General features: G+C 32.3%; 2 protein-coding genes across 4 annotated transcripts in view; one reads left to right on the forward strand and one right to left on the reverse strand.

The window, feature by feature from the left end:
• Positions 1–16,235, forward strand: LOC124541966 (lachesin). Its single transcript, XM_047119905.1, has 10 exons — positions 1–153; positions 4,472–4,590; positions 6,292–6,414; positions 7,266–7,422; positions 8,374–8,473; positions 9,086–9,242; positions 10,961–11,067; positions 11,604–11,743; positions 13,763–13,874; positions 15,940–16,235. The coding sequence occupies exons 1-10, from the start codon at positions 99–101 to the stop codon at positions 15,959–15,961; spliced, it is 1,092 nt and encodes a 363-aa protein (XP_046975861.1). The 5' UTR covers positions 1–98; the 3' UTR covers positions 15,962–16,235.
• A 4,082-nt stretch (positions 16,236–20,317) lies between these two features.
• LOC124542036 (fatty acyl-CoA reductase wat-like) overlaps positions 20,318–21,159 on the reverse strand; it is a 48,192-nt gene continuing 47,350 nt past the window's right edge. For all 3 annotated transcript variants that reach the window (XM_047119990.1, XM_047119991.1, XM_047119992.1), the window contains exon 14: positions 20,318–20,878. In XM_047119990.1, the coding sequence (XP_046975946.1) occupies positions 20,791–20,878 (88 nt within the window). In that variant the 3' untranslated portion in view covers positions 20,318–20,790. The remainder of the gene's footprint in view (positions 20,879–21,159) is intronic.

The raw sequence follows: 21,159 nt of genomic DNA on the forward strand, positions 1-21,159 counted from the left end.
TCGCATTCAAGTTTGAATTGAAAGTTTTGTCAATTGAAATCGAGGCTGACCGCTGAAGTAGTGAGGTGTGGTGTGTGTAGCGGTAGCGTTGTATTACAATGGCGTGCTTTATTATTGAATATTTTACTCTTTTGATCTTCTTTTTATCACTTGGTAAGTTGAAATTAACTTATTTTAGTTTGAGAATGATATAGTTTACACTGTCTGAGCAAGCTATCAAATATCACGACGCTACCAGTTAATTTGTTGAATTGTTAGTGTTTACTACTTGTGACGACAACGTACAACGACACACCCTGTTTGGCATGAAATTCAAAATAACACATTGTTTTTCATACTTTCATCCACTATAAAATAAAATATATTTAACACATGATGCTAGAGAGCAAAAGGACAATAACAATAATGAAATATATAATAATATTCATGCCGTATACTTAGTAGATAGTGAAATATATTTCAAATACCATAATGAACGTTGAATAATGAAATGTTGTATCTAAATTTTAGTATATTACTATAAAAACCGCGGGAATCGAATATCGATCGATTATAAAGCAACAACGGCGTTGACGGCCGGCTAGAGGGTGATATGTAGGCAATAATATGACAACCGGTACAAAAACTACCCCTCATATTATATTACGTATAGTAATTCGATAAATAATTGAACTAAAAGTTCAATCTACGCTTTTTAAACGAATTATTAATGGATAATTGACAATATTGATGGATTGAATGTAATAAATTTATTACGTTATATTAAAAAAAAGTCAAAACTGTTTTTGTATTATTGAAACGGTATATTTATAAAATAAATCGGTATTAAATTCTGTACATCGAACTTATTATATTTACACATTTAAAAATGTCTTTCTAAAATGGAGTTAGGTTACTCTCTTTTATAAAAACAAACCACTATATTCTTAACAATAGAAAGTAAAGAAAATAAGGTTGGACTATCAATCTCAGAGTTGGTGCTTCATATAACGATGAAATTAGAATAATTAAATAAAATAGTAAATAGAAAAGTCCATATTCAAATAAAAATATTTAATTTCTACAAATCTATAACCTAATATAAGCAATTTCCATTGTGACTTCTATAATTTATACTGATATTATAAATAGAAGTAACTCTGTTTGTTTGTTATTCTATACCGACCAAATCAATAATAGATTGAACTAAAACAAATTTATTATCAAGCAAACTAGAGTCATAAGCGCTAACAGCATAAATAACAGACATACAGAGTTTTTTTTCATATAAAGTACACTTGGTTGTAGAGCTTATTTGAAACCCGCCTGGATAGGTACCACCCTCTTATCTTATATCTCAACTCAAACTCAAACTCAAATAACTTTATTCAATATAGAAGCATTACACTTTCTTATTGATTGTCAATTGAAACACTACCACCGGTTCGGAAAGGAAAATACCCTAAGCTGAGAAGAATCAGCGAAAGAAACTCAGCCGGTTTTTTTTGTCTCATATATTATATAAACAATTTAATATGAGATGAAGTAGCCATCTACTACCAAACAGCAATGTAGTAATTTGTGTTCTGATTTGAAGTGCGAGTGAATTATAGCTCAAGGCAATGAGACATAATATCTTAGTTTTCAACGTTGATGGTGCTTTAGTGAAGGAAGGCATGATTAATTGTTTTCATGACATCAATGTCTGTCTGTCCACTTAGCATCAGCTAGCCCATCTGACAGGCTGCCTTTCTATAACATAAAAAGAAAGTCAGATAGTCAGTCAGTAATTTTTAGTAATATTTAAATACTCATTATAATTAAAAAGTTCCTAAATATAATAAATTTGTTTATACATAAAGTTATCTTTACTGATAAATAATGTTTGTTTAAAAGTCACTATTTATTAAAAACAAATTTTTGTTCAACACCTAATATTTTTGTTTATTATTGATAATGTGCAAGCTAAGTGTAACAATACTATTTTAAATTAAGAACTTTGAAATAACGATTAATAATCTATGCAAATAAAAGAAAAAAATTTAATACCAAATTAATTTATGTTGGTGTCTAGTACTCAACTAGGAGTCCCATTATTAAAGTATGTATTACTTATAAAAAAAATTGTGGCTTTAATCTATGCCAAAAAGGCACAGATTAATTCGCCAATATCTCATGCCATGGAGACACGATAGAGATTGATTGGTACAGTTGAGGTTACAAGCTCAAATTAATTTTGAAAGCATAATATTAGTATACGAATGAAAACCCATAACCTAAAACAACACAATAATAATAATTAGACATAAAAATTATAAAATAAACAAACTTCTATTAAAATACATAAGAAAATTCACAAAACAAATTAAAGCTTAATATTATTACAGTTAATATTATAAATAAATTATAGAATGTCCACTAAAAACCACTGGTACTCACTCTCTAACAATGGCTGACAAGATCTTCATTACCGGTATAAATGTGACAGTAGCCTGCAATCCTCAATAAAATTATATTTACCTGTAGTATTATTCATTAAATTCATTTGAGGTGTATAGAGGTAGAGGACGACCACGGAAATTATGGATGTATTGTGTGAAAGACGATATGGTTAGAAAGAATGTTACTTATGAGATGACGTCTGACAGAGAAGTATAGAAGGAGAAGACATGCTGCGCCGACCCCAAATAAAATTGGGATAAGGGCAGGAGGATGATGAGTATTATTCATTAAATACTACCAGTATTAGATATTCTAAAGATATAATTGGCACTGTTGTTAGTTTAAATAATGAGTGAGCCAGGTAGCCTGCCAGAGCAAGAGATATCTTAGCTTAGGTTGGTGGTGCATTAGTGTGATGGGTGGATAAGCAATGATTAATATTTCTTAAACAACCAGTCTATGAGTGTTAGTGATTTATCATAAGTTGGCTCGTTCACTCACAAACCTTTTTTTTTATGGAATAGCATGGCGGACGAGCATATATTACTTCTGATGGTAAGTTGTCTCCATTACCCATAGACAATGAAGCTGTAAGAAATATTAATGAACTAATATGTTATGTCCCTTGTGCCTGTAGTTACACGGGCTCACTCACCCTTCAATACTGAGTACTGTTATTTGGCGGTAGAATAACTGGTGAGTGGGTGGTACCTACCCAGACGGGATTGCACAATGCCCTACCACCAAGTGTTAATAACAATTAGATAATAAATAAATAAAAATAGCAAAAATACATACAAATACTTTTATTTTACATGGTAGATCTTATCGCTAAAAATCTTTACCTGACCTTTAAGCTAATCTTTATAAACCTTTAAGCTTAAGCAACAGCAGTTTAGAAGTTTTCACTTAATCAGATAAAAATACATACACTTACATAAACATAAATTTATGTATATTATATACATTTATACTTTACTTAGTATGAAAGTAATACTTATCTTAAAGTTTATATTGTTTACGAATACATAAACAAAGATAATTGTTGTGTCTTATTATTGTTACTAAGAGTTATATTTTTTGATTATATATATGTATATTAGTATATGTATCAGAATAAGATAGCACATAACATATAGAAATGTCTCAGTTTTTAATGCTTGATTTCACTCTTTATTCCTGATATGAGGATTATTGTAAATTTGTAGCTTTTTAGCTCTTGTTGGACTCAACGATTTTTATAAAACACAATCAGACAAAAGTAATAAGTGTTCCCATAACTTGCAATTCAATTCTTGGCTTAATGGCTTTAAGTTGTGCCGACAGGGCACAGATTATTTCGCCAATGTCACGTAGGATGGAGAAGACACGAAGGAGACTGATTGGTACGGTTGAGGAAACAAACTCAATTATATTTTGAAGACTAGCATAGTAGTAGTAGTAGGCTATTTGACCGGTTTTTAAAATCCATTTTATATTATTTAGTAGAAGTTAAAGAACCCAGTAAAAGTTGTGTTTTTTATTTCTAGTACATATTTGCCGAAAAATATCATATAAAAAATTCCATATTCAAATAGCGCGCGAAAACGCTACTTGAACAATATGGCGCTGCAATGGGGTCTATGACGTTACTTTGCTGTATTTTAATCTGTGGTACATATAGTAGAAAAGCAAAGTTTACAAGAAAGTGACTTCATCATAAGCCCGGCCAATCAGAAGCGTTTTGTGTCACGTGACAAAAATTTGAAAATTTGCATTTTTATTTATGGATTTTTGAATAAATTAAGTATTATATTCAACTTTCGTTAGTAAATAACCACTTTTAAACTCATAACATATGTACACTGATTACAATAATTCACAATTTATTTTTCGCATTGTCAAATAGCCTAGAACAACACAAACATTATAACACTCAATTATATTTACATAGAAAAGATTCAACATTTATAGGACGAGGTATTTGAGAAAAGAGAACGTGAATGGCCATAATAAAGCAGTTATTTTTGAACTATAATTTAACACAGACAATTTGTTTTTTTTTTCAAAGGAAACTGTCAACGGACCCCTACGATTTCGCACATCACCCAAGAACAGATACGAGATATCGGCGGTCAAGTCGATCTGGACTGCTCCGTCCATTACGCACAGGACTATCCAGTGCTCTGGGTATGTATTCATATCCTGACTTCATTGAACCACTAAGACTATCGAGCTGAGATGGCCCAGTGGTTAGAACGCGTGCATCTTAACCGATGATTTCGGCTTCAAAACCAGACAAGCACTACTATATATGTGTGCTTAATTTGTGTTTATAATTTATTTCGTGCTCGGCGGTGAAAGAGAACATCAAAATTATGCCACATGTGCATTTCACGAACACGCATTGGAACATCGTGGTGGAATATGTTCCAAACCCTCTTCTTAATGGATGAGGCCTTAGCTCAACTGTGGGAAATTTATAGGCTGTTACTGTACTGTACTGTACTGTACCGACCATTATCAAGAGAGATGTGAAGAGTTCTACTTGCTTACTGTCATAATCTCTTCTATGTGAGAGCATTATGAAGAGAGATGTCAAGAGTTCTACTTGCTTACCGTCTCTTATAGGTGAAATCTCGACGACAAATTCTGGAACACCTTTACATGCTCTCCCAAGATATAAGAGCCTATAATTTAAATCCTTAGGTTATTGCTTAGAATACGTCGACAGAAAACTCACTGGCACAATGTGGATTTGAACTCATGAACTCCAGGTCTTTGTCCTTAGAAACTAGATAGTACACTTAATTACTTCCTACAGTATATCTTTATATATGTTACCGTTAATATGTGTAAATCAGTTAGAGAGCACATTAAAAAGAGATGCAGTAGATTATCTGACTTTAGTACGACACAAATTAGATGTAGCATCGGAAAATGCAATGGAATGAAAATAAAACCGATTACTGCCGATTTACACAACCAATAGAAATAGCTCCCTGTCGCGCCATTCGAAGCTATTCGTCGCTAGAGATTCTCGCGTCAGAGAAAGCAAGTGCATGTAAATCGACGTGTCAAATTGACGAATATATTAGGTCATATGATATTACAAGATATTACGTTTGTGCAAAGATCATATTCGCATGAGAAATAAATATTGATAATTTGGGATAGCGTACTCAATTCGGATGTGATCGGTTTAAGGAATTTTGCCGATGCGACATCTAAGTTGTGTCGTACTATAAGTCAGTTTAAGTCATATATATAATCTGCAGACAAACGACCACGCATGCAATTGCATATATCATGATCTCGTTTGAATAAAACATGTAAATTAATAAATAATTTTAGGACATAATAGTAATTGTTCTGTGTACACAAATTAAGCCCATGGATTCTTGTCCGGATTTGAGATCATCTGTTAACTTTTTGACATTGCTGTATTAGTTCGATCGATATTCTGAGTGTGGTATATATCGTTTCGATAATTCGAAGTCATTGCCCTGTAAATTATATGGTTCACTGAGTCATTGGGACATCATTGTGAGAATAAGGAAGTAATCGATTATAGATTATACTATTGTCATAAGACCCGCATTTGTAGGTAATAAAGCGTTTGCTGTACTATTTAAATAATAATAAAATATCAATTGTTTTTTGGAGCTGAGATCTCTGACTGTTTAAATGTACCGTCAACATAAAAATGTTGACATATGTAGGGTTTGCAGAAGATCTTTTAATATTTTTTTTATTGTATGTTATTAAATTGTTTATGTATTATATAAAGCTAATTAATTTTGAATTGGTTAGCCTTACTTGCTAAAGATTTACAAAACCTTCTTTAATTTTATATTCTAAATTTAAATTTTGTTTTTTTTTTGTTTGCAGCTCAAATATGATCGTCATAAGTCAACGGAGTCTCTACCTCTATCAACGAATTCCGGTCTAATTATTCGTGATTCAAGATTTTCGTTGCGTTTCGATGCTGCATCTGCGACTTATACGTTATCTGTGAGTATGTCATAAATATGTATATGATAAAGTGATGTCATAAGACTGTATCCACGTTTAATTTTTGAAACTTATAAAACTATAACTCACAAACGTCACTTTGAGTCCTAAAGGGGTAAATAAAATGTCATCCTCAGGGAGTCAAACTATCTCCATGCGACATTACATCTAAATTAGTGCAGTAGCTTAAGCATGACAGACGGAGATGCTTTATTAATATAGATATCATACTTGATTTACATTTTAACCCACTTCAAAAAGGAGGAGGTTATCAAAACCAATCTAGCAAAAAATAATACGAGAATACTTTAAGAAATATGTTCCTTACAAATCACCTTTTGTATGATACTATATGGTGTCAATCATGGGACTCGTATCGCTTCTTTAGTAATTTTTTAGTTTTTAAAGCATTTTTGAGGAAAAAAAAATCAAAAATATAATGAAATAAATTTCTTTAATGTCTCGCATTTTAAAATTTGTACCGATAATTATTGTTTAAATATGCACAAATATCCAGCCTTTAATCGTTTTTATAAAACAAAAGAAAAAAATAGATTATAATTGATACTTTTTTTTTAAATAAATTTTTGAAGTTGCATTTTTGACAAATGTTGAAAAAATCTAAAAAACGTGATAACTCAAAAATGGTTCACTTTTGGATAATGCATATGGGGGTTAAAATTATTGAAAATAGTCACCCCTATCACCTCCTAACGGATATACGTCGAGTTACCAATAACCCTGTATATTTCTACACGATACATTCATATGCATTGAATAAAAAAGAGCTATTTATCTTCAATGTTCAATATTACAAATGATTATTGTATTTGTCTGTCTGTACGTTTCAGATAAAGGACATCCAGGAGACAGATGCCGGCTGGTATCTCTGTCAAGTTATAATGTCAGTGAGTAACAAGATAACCGCAGAGGTTGAATTGCAAGTTCGAAGACCTCCGATCATATCTGATAATTCAACAAGGTCCATTGTGACCAGCCAGGGTGAAAGTAAGTAATTGTTTATGCGATAACATTTAAATGATGTACCGTCAACATAGAAATATTAGGTAGAGATAGCAGGAAAATTTTTAGTTTAAAATATTTCAATGTAATAACTTCCTATCATAATGTGTTTACGATTAATTTGAGTTTTGACATGCTAAATGGTTATAATTGCAATTTTAGCATTTACGTGGTGATAGGGCTTTGTGCTAGCCCGTCTGGGTAGGTACCACCCATTCATCAGTTATTCTACCGCCAAATAACAGTACTCAGTATTGTTGTGTTCCGGGTTGAATGGTGAGTGAGCCAGTGTAATTACAGGCACAAGGGACATAACATCTTAGTTCCCAAGGTTGGTGGCGCATTGACGATGTAAGGAATAGTTAATATTTCTTACAGCGTCATTGTCTATGGGTGATGGTGACCACTTACCATCAGGTGGCACATTTGCTCGTCCGCCAACCTATACCATAAAAAAAGACATTTAGATTTTATTCATTGCTTGTAAATTAAATATCTAATCAAGTCAACTCATAACTGAGCAGACTCTTGTAGACAACTATATTTTACATTCAGATATTTGAAGGAGGAGTAATAGTGGGGGGTGGAATAAATTAAATATTGCCAACCTAATAATGACATGCTCATGTACTAGGAGACTGATTAAAAATCCCTAAAATAAAAACAACAGACTTTCTTCTTCATAATAATTACTATTTATGCAATAGTTATTACTGGTTATTATTTACATAGAATATATTATTAGTCTGTGCCATAATTAGTTTGTCAGCCATAATGACGACATGCTCTTGTACTAGGAGACTGATTAAAAACTCCCAAATAAAAACACAACAGATTATCCTCTTCATAATAATTACTATCTATACGATAGTTATTACTGGTTATTTTGTGTTATATAGTGTATTAGTCTGTGTCATAATTAGTGAAACATTTTAGGTGCTCAAATGGAATGTTACGCCGGTGGATTCCCTCCGCCGAAGATATCGTGGCGTCGTGAGAACAACGCCATTTTACCGACCGGTGGCTCCATCTACCGGTAAGTTTATTCGCTTCTCTACATAGTATAAAACGTAGTTCCCTTCGTCTGTACGCTTAGATCTATTATAGTATGCAACGAATTTTAATATGATTTGCATCAATAAAGAAAGTAATTCAAGATAGGTTTATATGTATAATACATGCACATATATATATTAAAAATTTTCCTTTATGGTAAAAAAGACGGTCAAGAACTTACGACAATAAGTATCAATTAAGTAAAGAAACTTATACGTAACGCTTGAGTAATTAAAACGACAAGTTAATAAAGAAATTTAGTAGTAAAGTAACAGCCCGTAAATTTCCGAATGCTGGGCTAAGGCCTCCTCTACTATTGAGGAGAAGATTTTGGAACATATTCCACCACGCTGTTCTAATGCGAGTTGGTGGAATACACATGTGGCACAATTTCTATGAAATAAGAGACATTCGGGTTTCCTCGCGATGTTTTCCTTCACCGCCGAGCACGAGATGAATTATAAACACAATTAAGCACATATGTATAGTGGTGCTTGCGTGGGCTTGAACCCAAAATCATCGGTTAAGATGCACGCGTTCTAATCACTGGGCCATCTTCGCATAAATTTATATATTATGAAATATTTTCCAGTGGCAACATATTGAAAATGAACTCAGTGCACAAGGAAGATAGGGGAACGTACTACTGTGTGGCTGAAAACGGTGTGGGCAGGGGTGCGAGGAGAAATATCAACTTGGAAGTTGAATTTGCACCCGTCGTCACTGTGCCCCGGCCTAGATTGGGACAGGTAACTCTAAAGATCTTTCCATTATTTTTATTTAAAGTAAAGTAAAGTAACAGCCTTTAAATTTCCCACCGCTGGGCTAATGGCCTCCTCTTTCATTAAGGAGAGAGCTTGGAACATATTCTACCATGTGTCAGAATTTCAACGAAATTAGACACATGCAGGTTTCCTCGCGTTGTTTTCCTTCACCGCTGAGCTCGAGATGAATTAAGATGAATAAACACAAATTAAGCACATATATATGTATATAGTGTTGCTTGCCCCAGGCAATGAACCCGCAATCATCGGTTAAGATGCACGAGTTCTAACCACTGGGCCGTCTCAGCTTTGTTATTTTTATTTATTTATTTATTTAAAATGCTTTATTGCACAAAACATGGGAAAAAGGGGAAATACAAAACAAAAATTAAGTACATGGTGCGCAAAGGCGGTCTCATCGCTTACAGCGATCTCTCACAGACAACCTTTGGTGATAGGAGCTTAGAACGAAAACAGATAAGTGAAGAAAAAGGTACAGAAAAATGAGGAAAAGTACAATATAATAATATTTATACTATGGTATAGTAGTAAACTATACTAGCGGCAAGATACGATGGCCGTTTTGACACATTAAAAAAGTGATGTGAAATGTAAATTTATTATCGATATATAGATATATTCAAATCTTTGTTTTTGCAAGTAATTTAATTCAAGCTTTTGTTGCAAGTAGTATCTGATTAAAAAGGTTTAATAAAAAAAATATAAAATAAGTTTAAGTAATATATTCGAACAAAATCAATTTAAATCAAAAATTGGAATTAGAATGAATAACTTTATAAACACATTACATACAAGAAATAAATTGATATAAAAAAGAAACGAAAGAAGAGAAAAGAAAGAAAATAAATAATTTATAAAATAGATAAAATATTTACTGTCAACACAAATATAACACCGACTACGAGGTCGAGTGTGAGTGTGACGTACACGTTTACGAAAAAAATCAAATAAAAAAGTTATGTTCGCGGTACCCTGACATTTGTAGTTTAGAAATCACATTCGATAAATTTTATGACTAACTGCACGTCACTATTGACAATAAAGAACAACAATTTGCTCCTTTGATGTAAAGACGGTACCACAAACACCCAAACCCATGACAATATAGAAAACCAATAAACTTTTTCTGCATTGACTCGGCGAGGAATCGAACCTCAGAATGGCGTACCCATGAAAAGCGTGCAAAAGGTCTCGACCACAGAGGTCGTCACATATATAATAATTGATATAAATCTTATTGGTTGATAGAATATAAAAAAATAAAATAAAATAAAAATAGCCTTAATGTAGTCACTTCTTACATTTACATTTAGGACTTAACTATTTCACTTATACAACTTTTAAAAACTAATAAAATAAATAAAAATCTACGCAATAACACACGTTTATATATATCTATATGATTTTATCTATGTACATATATATATTTAACTAACAGATCTTAATATCTCTATTTATATTATCTCTATTTATGTATATAAAAATGACGTAATGCAAAATAAAATAATGTTAGTACTAGTAGAAGTCGCCTCTGCGCTCTCTTTCACAAGCCATTTGCATCCAGTGGCTACCACACCTTTAGCTGAAAATGTCTCTCCATCGTTTATTATAATAGAATATAATTAATAGTAAAATAATAATTAATATTTGTTGATTTTCATAGATTTTTCACCATTTTCCAGGCGCTCCAATATGATATGGATTTAGAGTGTCACGTCGAAGCATACCCGCCTCCAGCTATAACCTGGCTCAAGAATGAAGTGCAACTCTCTAACAACCAACATTACAGGTGAGAGAGCTGACCTGCTAACCATATACAAGTCTGTCATACTAATTATAAAAAAAACTAATTAACTTTTCACTTAATTGGATAAATCAGTTGAGCCTGAAAAAAAATTGAAAATGAGTTTAGTCCATACATTAACAGTCTGTAAATTTCCCACTGTTGGAACATATTCCATCACCCTGTTCTAATACAACTACTACACAGTCAGAATTTCTATGAAATTATATACACAAATAATATGAATCATTAACACAAATTGAGCTCATGAATATTCAGTGGTGCGTGCCTGTGTTTGAACCCGCAATCATCAGTTAAGATGCACGTTTTCTAACCACTGGGCTCTCAGCAATAAGTTTAGTGTTTGAGCAAAAATACTACAGTCTATAATTAAAATGATAGAAAAGACTAACTTACTTACTAACAACAAGAAAAACAGCAAGAAACCCAGTACTTCCTTAAAGTATAATTATTGTGATTTTTTTCTTTTTGACTGACTGTCAATGACTTCAATATAAAGAATATTTCAAATTCAATTACAGAATCTCCCACTTCGCAACGGCGGACGAATTCACAGACACGACACTGCGTGTCATAACGATCGAGAAACGTCAGTACGGTCTGTTCACGTGCAAGGCACAGAACAAACTGGGCACCGCACAGGGCACCGTGGAACTATTTGGTACGATTTGTCATTATTGGTACACTTACAGTCAGTAGGAAAACCATCGTCAGTTTTCAAATTAATACCTTTATAAAGTCTTAAGCTCTTAGGACCTTTTGATATCTAAACGTCGAATCATTGCAAAGTAATATGTCATTCTCGATCGGTTAAGATTAATAAAATAAATAAAATAAAAAATTACCTGTTGCCTGTAAAGTCGGTATACGGGCGAAAGTTTTACGTGACAACGACTTTGAGTGGTAAAATAATTTTAATGTGAATATTCATTCGTATAGTAGGAAGAAGGATGAAATAATAGTAACAATTTAAAACATTTATTTAATTAAATTCAAAAACAACGACTTTTTATGTCTGTCTCTCTCGCTCTTAGGCGGGCTAACCATGCCCGAGTGGAAGGCACGCGTGCCTCTCACTCGCTCTCGTTGTGAGCGCATAACGTGAGCGGAGCGTAACGCAGTTTGTTGAAGTGTCACCCGGCAAACCAATTTATAAGACGTTGTCACGTCAACAATATTTTATTAGAAACAAGTAAAAATTACATAGTAGGACAAATGTGACAATAATAACTGCATTAGTTTAAAACTGTGTCGCAGTTATAAGGCCCTCCGCGGAACAATACAATACGATGTTCCATACAAATTTTTTTTAGATTATCGCTCATACTGAGCACGCGAAAATAGATCTTAAGGTGACGAACCTTTTCTTATGCCGACTGTACAATATAGATGTAGCGTCGGCAAATTCGATAAAACCGATTATTGCCGATTTATACAACCAATAGAAATTCCCTATCGCGCCATTCGACGCTATTCGTCGCTATAGATTCACGCGTCAGAGAAAGCAAGTGCATGTAAATCGACGCGTCGAATTGACGAATATATTAGATCATGTGATATTACAAGTTATTACGTTTGTGCAAAGATCATATTCGCATGAGAAATAAATATTGATAATTTGGCATAGCATATTCAATTGGGATGTGATCGGTTTTACGAATTTTGCCGATGCGACATCTAAGTTGTGTCGTACTATAGAATTTGTCAGGTTTTTTAATAGTGTCTTGTTCAGAGTTTTTGATTATAAAAGTTTTTTGTTTTAAATCTTGATGGGTAGCTTGTTTTTTAGTATCAGATGGTTTGTTTTTTAATTGTTTTGTTTGTGTAATGAAATTAAAAATTATGCAGTGAATTGATCCAACTGATGTTATTGTATGTATTTTGATATTCAACTACAGAAATGAATATTTACTTGAGTGTATGTTCTTATAAATATATGATATCACTAAAGTAGTTTTCTCACTGAAGTAGTTAGTGGTTTTAACTTCGCAGTTCACTATCTTATATGTCCTATTAAAGGCTTGTATCTATTAGTATATCTAAAATTTATATGATGGTGATCTTGGTTTAGCCTCTAGCAATTCCTTAGTATGTGTATGCATATATATATATATAAACTGTAATTATAAATATGAGACAACATCACATATATTACTCTGATCCCAATGTAAGCAGCTAAAGCACTTGTGTTATGGAAGATCAGAAGTAACGACGGTACTATAAATACCCAGACCCAAGGCAATGGACTCGACCCGGAATCGAACCCGGGACCTCAGAGTGGCGTACCCATGAAACCGGTGTACACCCCACTCGACCACTTGGAGCTTTCTTGAGAAATTTTGGCAGAATGTTGACAAACCATCTGATACAAATGGAATATTGTATTGTTTTTTTTTTTTAAATGTCAATATAGAACCTCTAAGCTACTTAAGGTTCTTATACCTTTAGTATATGATATTTGAGTATATATGCATGAAAAAAATACGATTGCATGTAGGCTGAATCTTGCTTTTAATCGATTACTAGGTTCGATCCTGCTCTATCTATTTAAGTATGACCAAATTACATTCCTGTCTTGCGTAGATCGTATATATATTTTTTGGCATTATACTTTGGTTTTTTTTTAATGTAATGGCTGCTGTGTTTAAAAATATTAGTTGTGTTTTGTTCCGCATGATAGAAATGATAATCCCGGTGTGCCCGCCCGCCTGCGGGCAGACGCGTTACGCCGGCGCCGCCTCCGCGCCCGCACCGCGCCTCGCCGCGCTCGCCCTCGCCGCCGCGCTCGCCAGGTACGCGCACACACACATATATACACAGAGAGAGAGAGAGACGCACGCACACACACACAGAGACGCACGTACGCACGCTCACACACACACACAGAGAGAGACGCACGTACGCACGCACACACACGCCCGCTCTCACGCACACACGCCCGCACACAAGCACGCACACACACGCACGCACGCACGCACACGTCCGCACGCACGCGCACGCACACACAGAGAGACGCACGCACGTACACACACGCCTACACTCACGCCCGCACGCACGCAAACACACACGCCTACCCTCACGCCCGCACGCACGCACGCACATACACAGACGCACGCGCGCGCGCGCACACACACACGCACACACACACACACACACACACACACACGCGCGCACACACACACACACAAACAATTCGACACGACCGGAAAGATTTCTTTGCTTTGAGATATTACGGGGAACACACAGCTTAAACATACACTGGGGCTGGTTTAGGCTGTTTGTACTAACGATCTGATCTGAGATTTGAACTAAGAATCTCGGCATGTGTGACCTTATAACGAGCCAACGAAGTAACTTATCTGATTCAAGTAACCTACTTAAGTAATTTCTTTCTAATGTAAATCAGGACAGTGTTTAATGTGATGTATTTTTATTAGAATTCGCTGGCAGATTGGCAAATAAATGTATCTAATAACTTGCCATCATCGCTCATAAACATTGGAACTGTAAAAAATATTACCGATTAATTCTACCATGAAACAGTACTAATAAACACTATACATAAAGGATATACTACATAAAATAAATAAATTAAAACAAATACTGTCTAGTAAAGTTTCAAAAGACACACACAAAGACACAGGTTTTCCTAACAATGATTTCCCAGCACAGAATTATCAACACACACAAATTAAGCACATGAAAATTATTATTATACTGTTTTTTTTTTTTATTTGTGCATGAATGCAAGAAAGTACTATATGAATTGTTTTTTATTTTTCAAATTATATGCTTTGTGATACAACATTATCCAATTAAAATATTTGCATGTGTGGAATGAGCTATATGTATGTTCAAATGCCATATTTTTTGTCCGATTTTAGTAGTATAATCCTCGATTGTCCGAAATAGTTAGGATCGAAACTTGATGGGATAACCATATTGTAGATACTTTAGTTCAAGATCAAATTTATAAAATATTTTCTTCTTTTTATTTTGTTATAAAATTGTAAATTATTGATCAACGAACGGCTGTATAACCCCAACGTTGGGATAATTGAGTATTCGTAGTCTTTACGAACACTCAATAATGGGCTATTTGACAATGCAAAAAATAAATTGTGAATCATTGTAATCAGTGTATATTATGAGTTTAAAAATGGTTATTTACTAAGAAAAGTTGAAAATAATTCTTAATATATTCAAAATTCCATAATTAAAAACGCTAAAAAAATATTTTCAAACGTTTGTCACGTGACACAAAACGCTCCTGATTGTCCGGGCTTATGATGAAGTCACTTTCTTGTAAACTTTGCTTTTCTCCTATATGTACCACAGATTAAAATACAGGTAAGTGACGTCACCGACCCCATTGACGCGCCATATTGCCCAAGTAGCGTTTTTGTGCGCTATTTAAGTATGGAATTTTTAATATGATATTTTTCCGCAAATATTTATTAGAAATAAAAAACCCAACTTTTACTGGGTTCCTTAAGTTCTACTAAATATTATAAAATGGTTTTTAAAAACCAGTCAAATAGCCTATTAATGCACCAACCCGCATTGGAGCAGTGTGGTGGAATATGCTGCAAATCTTCTCCTCAAAGGGAGAGGAGGCCTTAGGAGGAATACACATGTGTCAGAATTTTTATGAAATTAGACACATGCAGATCTCACGATGTTTTCCTTCACCGCAGCACACGAGATGAATTATAAACACATATTAAGCACATATATATAGTGGTGCTTGCCTGGGTTTTAATCCGCAATCATCGGTTAAGATGCACGCGTTCTAACCACTGGGCTGTTATGCAATGTGTGTGCCAAATTGATATTATGTATGTTTGTTCGTCCCAGAATCTTCAATACCGGATATTAACTATCCCGGTCTAAGACTGGACCCGGAGATCTACGGCAGTAAAGCGTCACTGAAGCGAGTTCCAAAATTAATGATTCTATCAGCAATAATTACATATCTTCATAAGTATTTACAATAATGAATGTGATGAATTCGATCGAAAACGTTTTAGTAAAAAAAAAAAATGCTGAATCGATTATGATATAGGTTGTAAACTTTGATAAGCGATGTTTTGTATGATCAGTTATATGAATAGATAAAAATTTTCATTGATTAAAAACACAACTGTCCTTAATTAATTTATTAATGTATTAACCAGTGTCAATCAAGGAGATTTAAGGATACTAACGATTACCCATTCCTATTTAAAAGTTATGGTGGTACAAATATACACACATATAATTTAACACGCCTTTAAGGACAGTCGTGTTGACAAGTGTTTATGTATAATGTGAAACTATGTCTGGATTATTTAAACGGAAAATTATTTGATTCTGGTAAATGTATGTCATTGACTTATATGTATATTAAAGATGCGCTGTCCAGTACTGAAACTTTATGTGGTAAGTTATGGTCAATTGACCATAAGTTATGTAGTCAAATGCAAGCAATTCTGTTTTAATATATTACGATAATATCAGAGTAAATTTTCTCAAGTAAACTCAGTATATCCTCTTTCGTTTTCTACCTATTTTCGTAACTGATACAATTTTAATTTTGAAGTTGTCTAGTACTATACATATACGTCAATGATATATGTGTTTAGGATGTGCCATTTTGATATCACATTTTATAAAAAAAATATATCAATAAGATCGTAGCAATAATGATTAATGTTGTGAAAATTTTTAAGAAAGAATTTTTTGGAGAAAATAATAATTAATTAAAGATTTTGGTAAATTTAAAGAGTAATGAAATAGTGTACGCTATTTATAATATATACAGAACAATTTATCAATTGATTTGTTGATAATGCAGCTATGGCAACATTTCCCATTATTTAACAATGCCAGATTGAAAAAATACTACCATTTTTAAATGATATGTACAGACTGACATTGGAAATTTATTTCTGTTTTAATTTGTATTATAAATGACAGCTCCGGGAATAAATCGCCGTATTTTTTTTACCTCACATAATTTAGTTCTCGATATTACTTTTTTAGCGTGTGTTTAGCGAAACGCTGACCTCTCTTTCTGTCTTCAACGGTTTTACATTTGTGAGAAGAAGACAGCATGATATAACTTTTCTATTATATTATATAAAATGAAATGTATGTACTTTAAAAATCAAAACCAAGAATGTTCTTAATTGTAACTACGTACAAATAATTTCTAGTTTAGATATAATTTTTATATGTACTAGACGGACGAGATTTTTTATACAAGAAATGCGAACTTTCTATGATATGATAGCATAGTATCTAGACTACTGTCAATTGTATCTTTAAAAATCCGTAATGTGTGTTTTTTGTATATTTTTGTACTGCAATATTATACGAATTTGGTTGTGGGACACTTGTAATCTTTTAAGAGTATGTTAAGAACGTCGTATGCACTAATTATTATGTTATATGACGTTAAATGAAGCGTAAACAATTTCACAGATAATACATCTCTGACACTTTTTAGATCTGTGTTTTATAGTAATTACTATGAGTACGAATAGTAGCGAACTCGCTTTTCGCTGTAATTTAACTATTATAACATTTAACAAGTAAAATCAAGTTAAAATGTTGTCGTTCTTTATTTTGACATAGAGTTATTAATATTTAGAGCGACCATTTATTTTATGCAAGAAATATTGATAATTTAATAAAAGCTGTTAAATGCGCATATGATGTTAGTAATACGTTCTTACGAGGTTATTAGTGTTTAACAAGTAACATGTATACATATAATATTTAGTACTGTCTGTCCTGACGAAGAGTTTAATATATTATAAAGTATTCAAATTCTTAAATACATTTACAAGTAATTTTATATCAACTATATACTGGAATGACAATAATATAGCTGACAAATATTGTATCCGTATTAGAGATCTATTTTACTACAAGAACTTTTCAATCACGGTTTAGCCGACGTTGCGTTGACGTTTTCACAGTAATTTCTCCTGTGATGGAACCCGAGCCTAAATAATAATTATATAAAATTATATTCTTCGTCAGAACATACAGTAATACATTTTGAAATCGTGTTTATATATAAGTAAATAGTTGTGATAGCTTTGACTGCTCTACGCATTTGAATGAATCTCCTAGCTTAGACGTACAGACCGAAAATTTTACCAAGCTTTTTTTATGTAATTTAAGCAATTACAATAGACTCTAGTTTATTATTTTCTATAAAACGTCGGAATAATGATAATTTTTTTCTTTCTTCATTTCGATAATCTCTTAAATAATACTGGTTTGTATTAAAACAATTAATTAATTTTCGTAATTGTATTTTATGATTATGTAATCGTTAGACTGATTTCATTCCATCCGTTTAGTTTTTTAAACTTATTATTTGTATTTTGATACAAATTGTACGTGATTTTTTTATCTGTGTATCAATTAACCGTCGTTTTGTTGTTGTGACGTCACGGTAGTTTAAGTAGGGGTAGCCTATACGAAATCAATCAATTTAATAAAATACGATGGAATTTTATATAGTTGATTGATAAATTGATACGATATAACTCCACCAGTGTTGAATGCCATGAATGTTGACATCACGAGTTTCTCTACTATATTGTCCATGTATTATATATAAAAACCTTCCTCTCGAAGCTATTTTGATTTATACTATGTAATGAAGAGAACCAATATGGATAATCAAACCAAATAATTAACATTCGTTTTCCGAATATCGTTAGTAAATTTTATTTTAATTTAGACACAAAAGAGAAGAGAACGGTGAGGTGCATGTCATCATGAGAAACTGTTTTGAAAACGAAGGCGCAAGACTACCCCCTAAGTGCGCCAAAAGACATGACACATCACAAAAATTATAAAATTTATAATGTCAAAAATTCTCATCTCGTTTCCAAGTTGTGACGTTTTGTCGTGTACCTATACCGTCGTGACGTCATTGCGGCAATATGTCGGACTAATAAGATCTGTCGTAAATATTTATTCTGGATAAGACGCGAATGAATTCTGAATATCATTGAACGATATATATTTAAGTATTTTTTATTTATATTATAATGACATTTTGTATAGGTTAACGTTTGATCCTTAAAATAAGCGTAATTTTATGTATTCTTTGCAAACTCCCAATGTTTTATAGTGATTTTTGTTGCAATAAAGGTTTTTAATAAAAATTAAATTGTTATCATTTAACTATAAATAAATTTCATGTTTTATATATTTTTTTATTACGGCCGTTTGGAGTAAACTTTGTCTGAAAAAAATTTAAGTTAAACTAAGCACTCTTCTATCTATATATATTCTCGGCATATATCTAAATAATGTTATATATACGAAGCTGCTGATAAAATATAGATTTCTTTTTTATTTTTTTCATTGAAATAAACTTCTCCATGAAATTGGCGCCAAGACAACATCCTTTGATTTTAAATAGAAGCTCGATTTACCGCCTCCTAAGGAGTAATGTACGGGGGCTGTACTTTGTCAGATAGCCTTACCGTTATTTAGGTATATAAAGTATTCAAAGATATTCCAGACAGACTGGGGATGGTGCGTAAAATTATATAGATGCAGAAATAAAGTAACAAGAATAGAATGATATTCCATATTTTTATTCATAATTATGATATAATGGACATATAAGGAGTTTTAAGGAAAGGAAGGCGTTTCCTTACAAAACCAACGATGGGAACTAAGATGTTATGTCTCTTGTGGCTGTAGTTACACTGGCTCACTCACCCTTCAAACCGGAACACAACAATACTGGTTACGACGGTAGGATACTGATGTGTTTTACCTACCTGCGCTTGTACATTGCTCTACAGAGTCAATATAATATATACTTAGTACTAATAACGAAAATAAAAACATATTTAAAAAACAACATATAATTTTACACATACATAACAGGGTTAATCAAAAATACTTAAATTTTATTCGTATTTATTTTTAAATCTATATTAGGTATACATTTTTTACACAACCTTAATTAAACCTGTACAACACTTACATTAGATAACGATTTCCTATCGTTTAAATAACCCCCTTTCACCTCACTACTACTTTACAAATAAAAAAGAAATTAAATAAATGTTCATGTCTATTGCAAAATTAATATTTAAACATGTAATATTGAATGTTTGATATTAATATATATATATTTTCTGTTAGTAATTAAAATTTTCAACAAAACATATAATAAAATAAAAAAATAAAATATATATAAAAAAAAGTCTTTATCGAAATTTGAGAGTCAAAAGTTACTCAGTTTTAAAAGGTGCTAATTTTATTTTGTTTTTTTTTTTTTTTTAAATCAAATCTATAAGTCCCAACTAATAAACGCATCAACGTATATTTCAGGTAATAAATACTTTCTAACTTATTAATTTTTATTATTTCATTCATTCTATTTCCATTGCCATCATTATAAAAAAAAAAATGTCAATTTTGAAAGAAGGAATTAAGACCGTTTTTTTTGTACGAACTGAGCACTCATTACGTAAACAGATTATAAATAAAAAAATGGTAATATAATTACTTAATAAAATATACATTTTATTATTTTTGGTGCAATATAAAACATCGGGTTAACGTTATTTCAAATCATATCTATACCCGTTTTATATTTTTAACTATCAAATAAATGCCCACTTAGTAGTGTTATTAGAGACACTGGCTGGGTGTACGTATTGTTTTTTTTTATCTTAAATTTTAAAAGATTCGTGTAAATATAGACCAGAGAGCGTAGATCACAAACATTAGGAAAAGGAATCGAACTATCTGGTGAAGATAGTATAATCTGAAACAAAAAATAAATTTGATTATTTTTTTTTTTTTAAATTACAGTTTTACAACACAACATTTTTTATATTGGCTGACAAATGACCTTCTTGGTCATATGTGTACAGATTAAAATTATTAATTATTGCTATAAGAAATATTATACCAATGCGACAACAATCTTGGACCTTGATGTTATGTCACAAGTGCCTTAAAAAAATAAGTGTTTTTTTTATAGTAAACTCTCTAGTTTAGTTTGACGATCTCCATGGTCGGGGAGTGTGTACACCGGTTTTCATG

This window comes from Vanessa cardui, chromosome 29 (genome assembly GCF_905220365.1).
Source record: "Vanessa cardui chromosome 29, ilVanCard2.1, whole genome shotgun sequence".
In the NCBI taxonomy this organism is placed as follows: domain Eukaryota; kingdom Metazoa; phylum Arthropoda; class Insecta; order Lepidoptera; family Nymphalidae; genus Vanessa; species Vanessa cardui.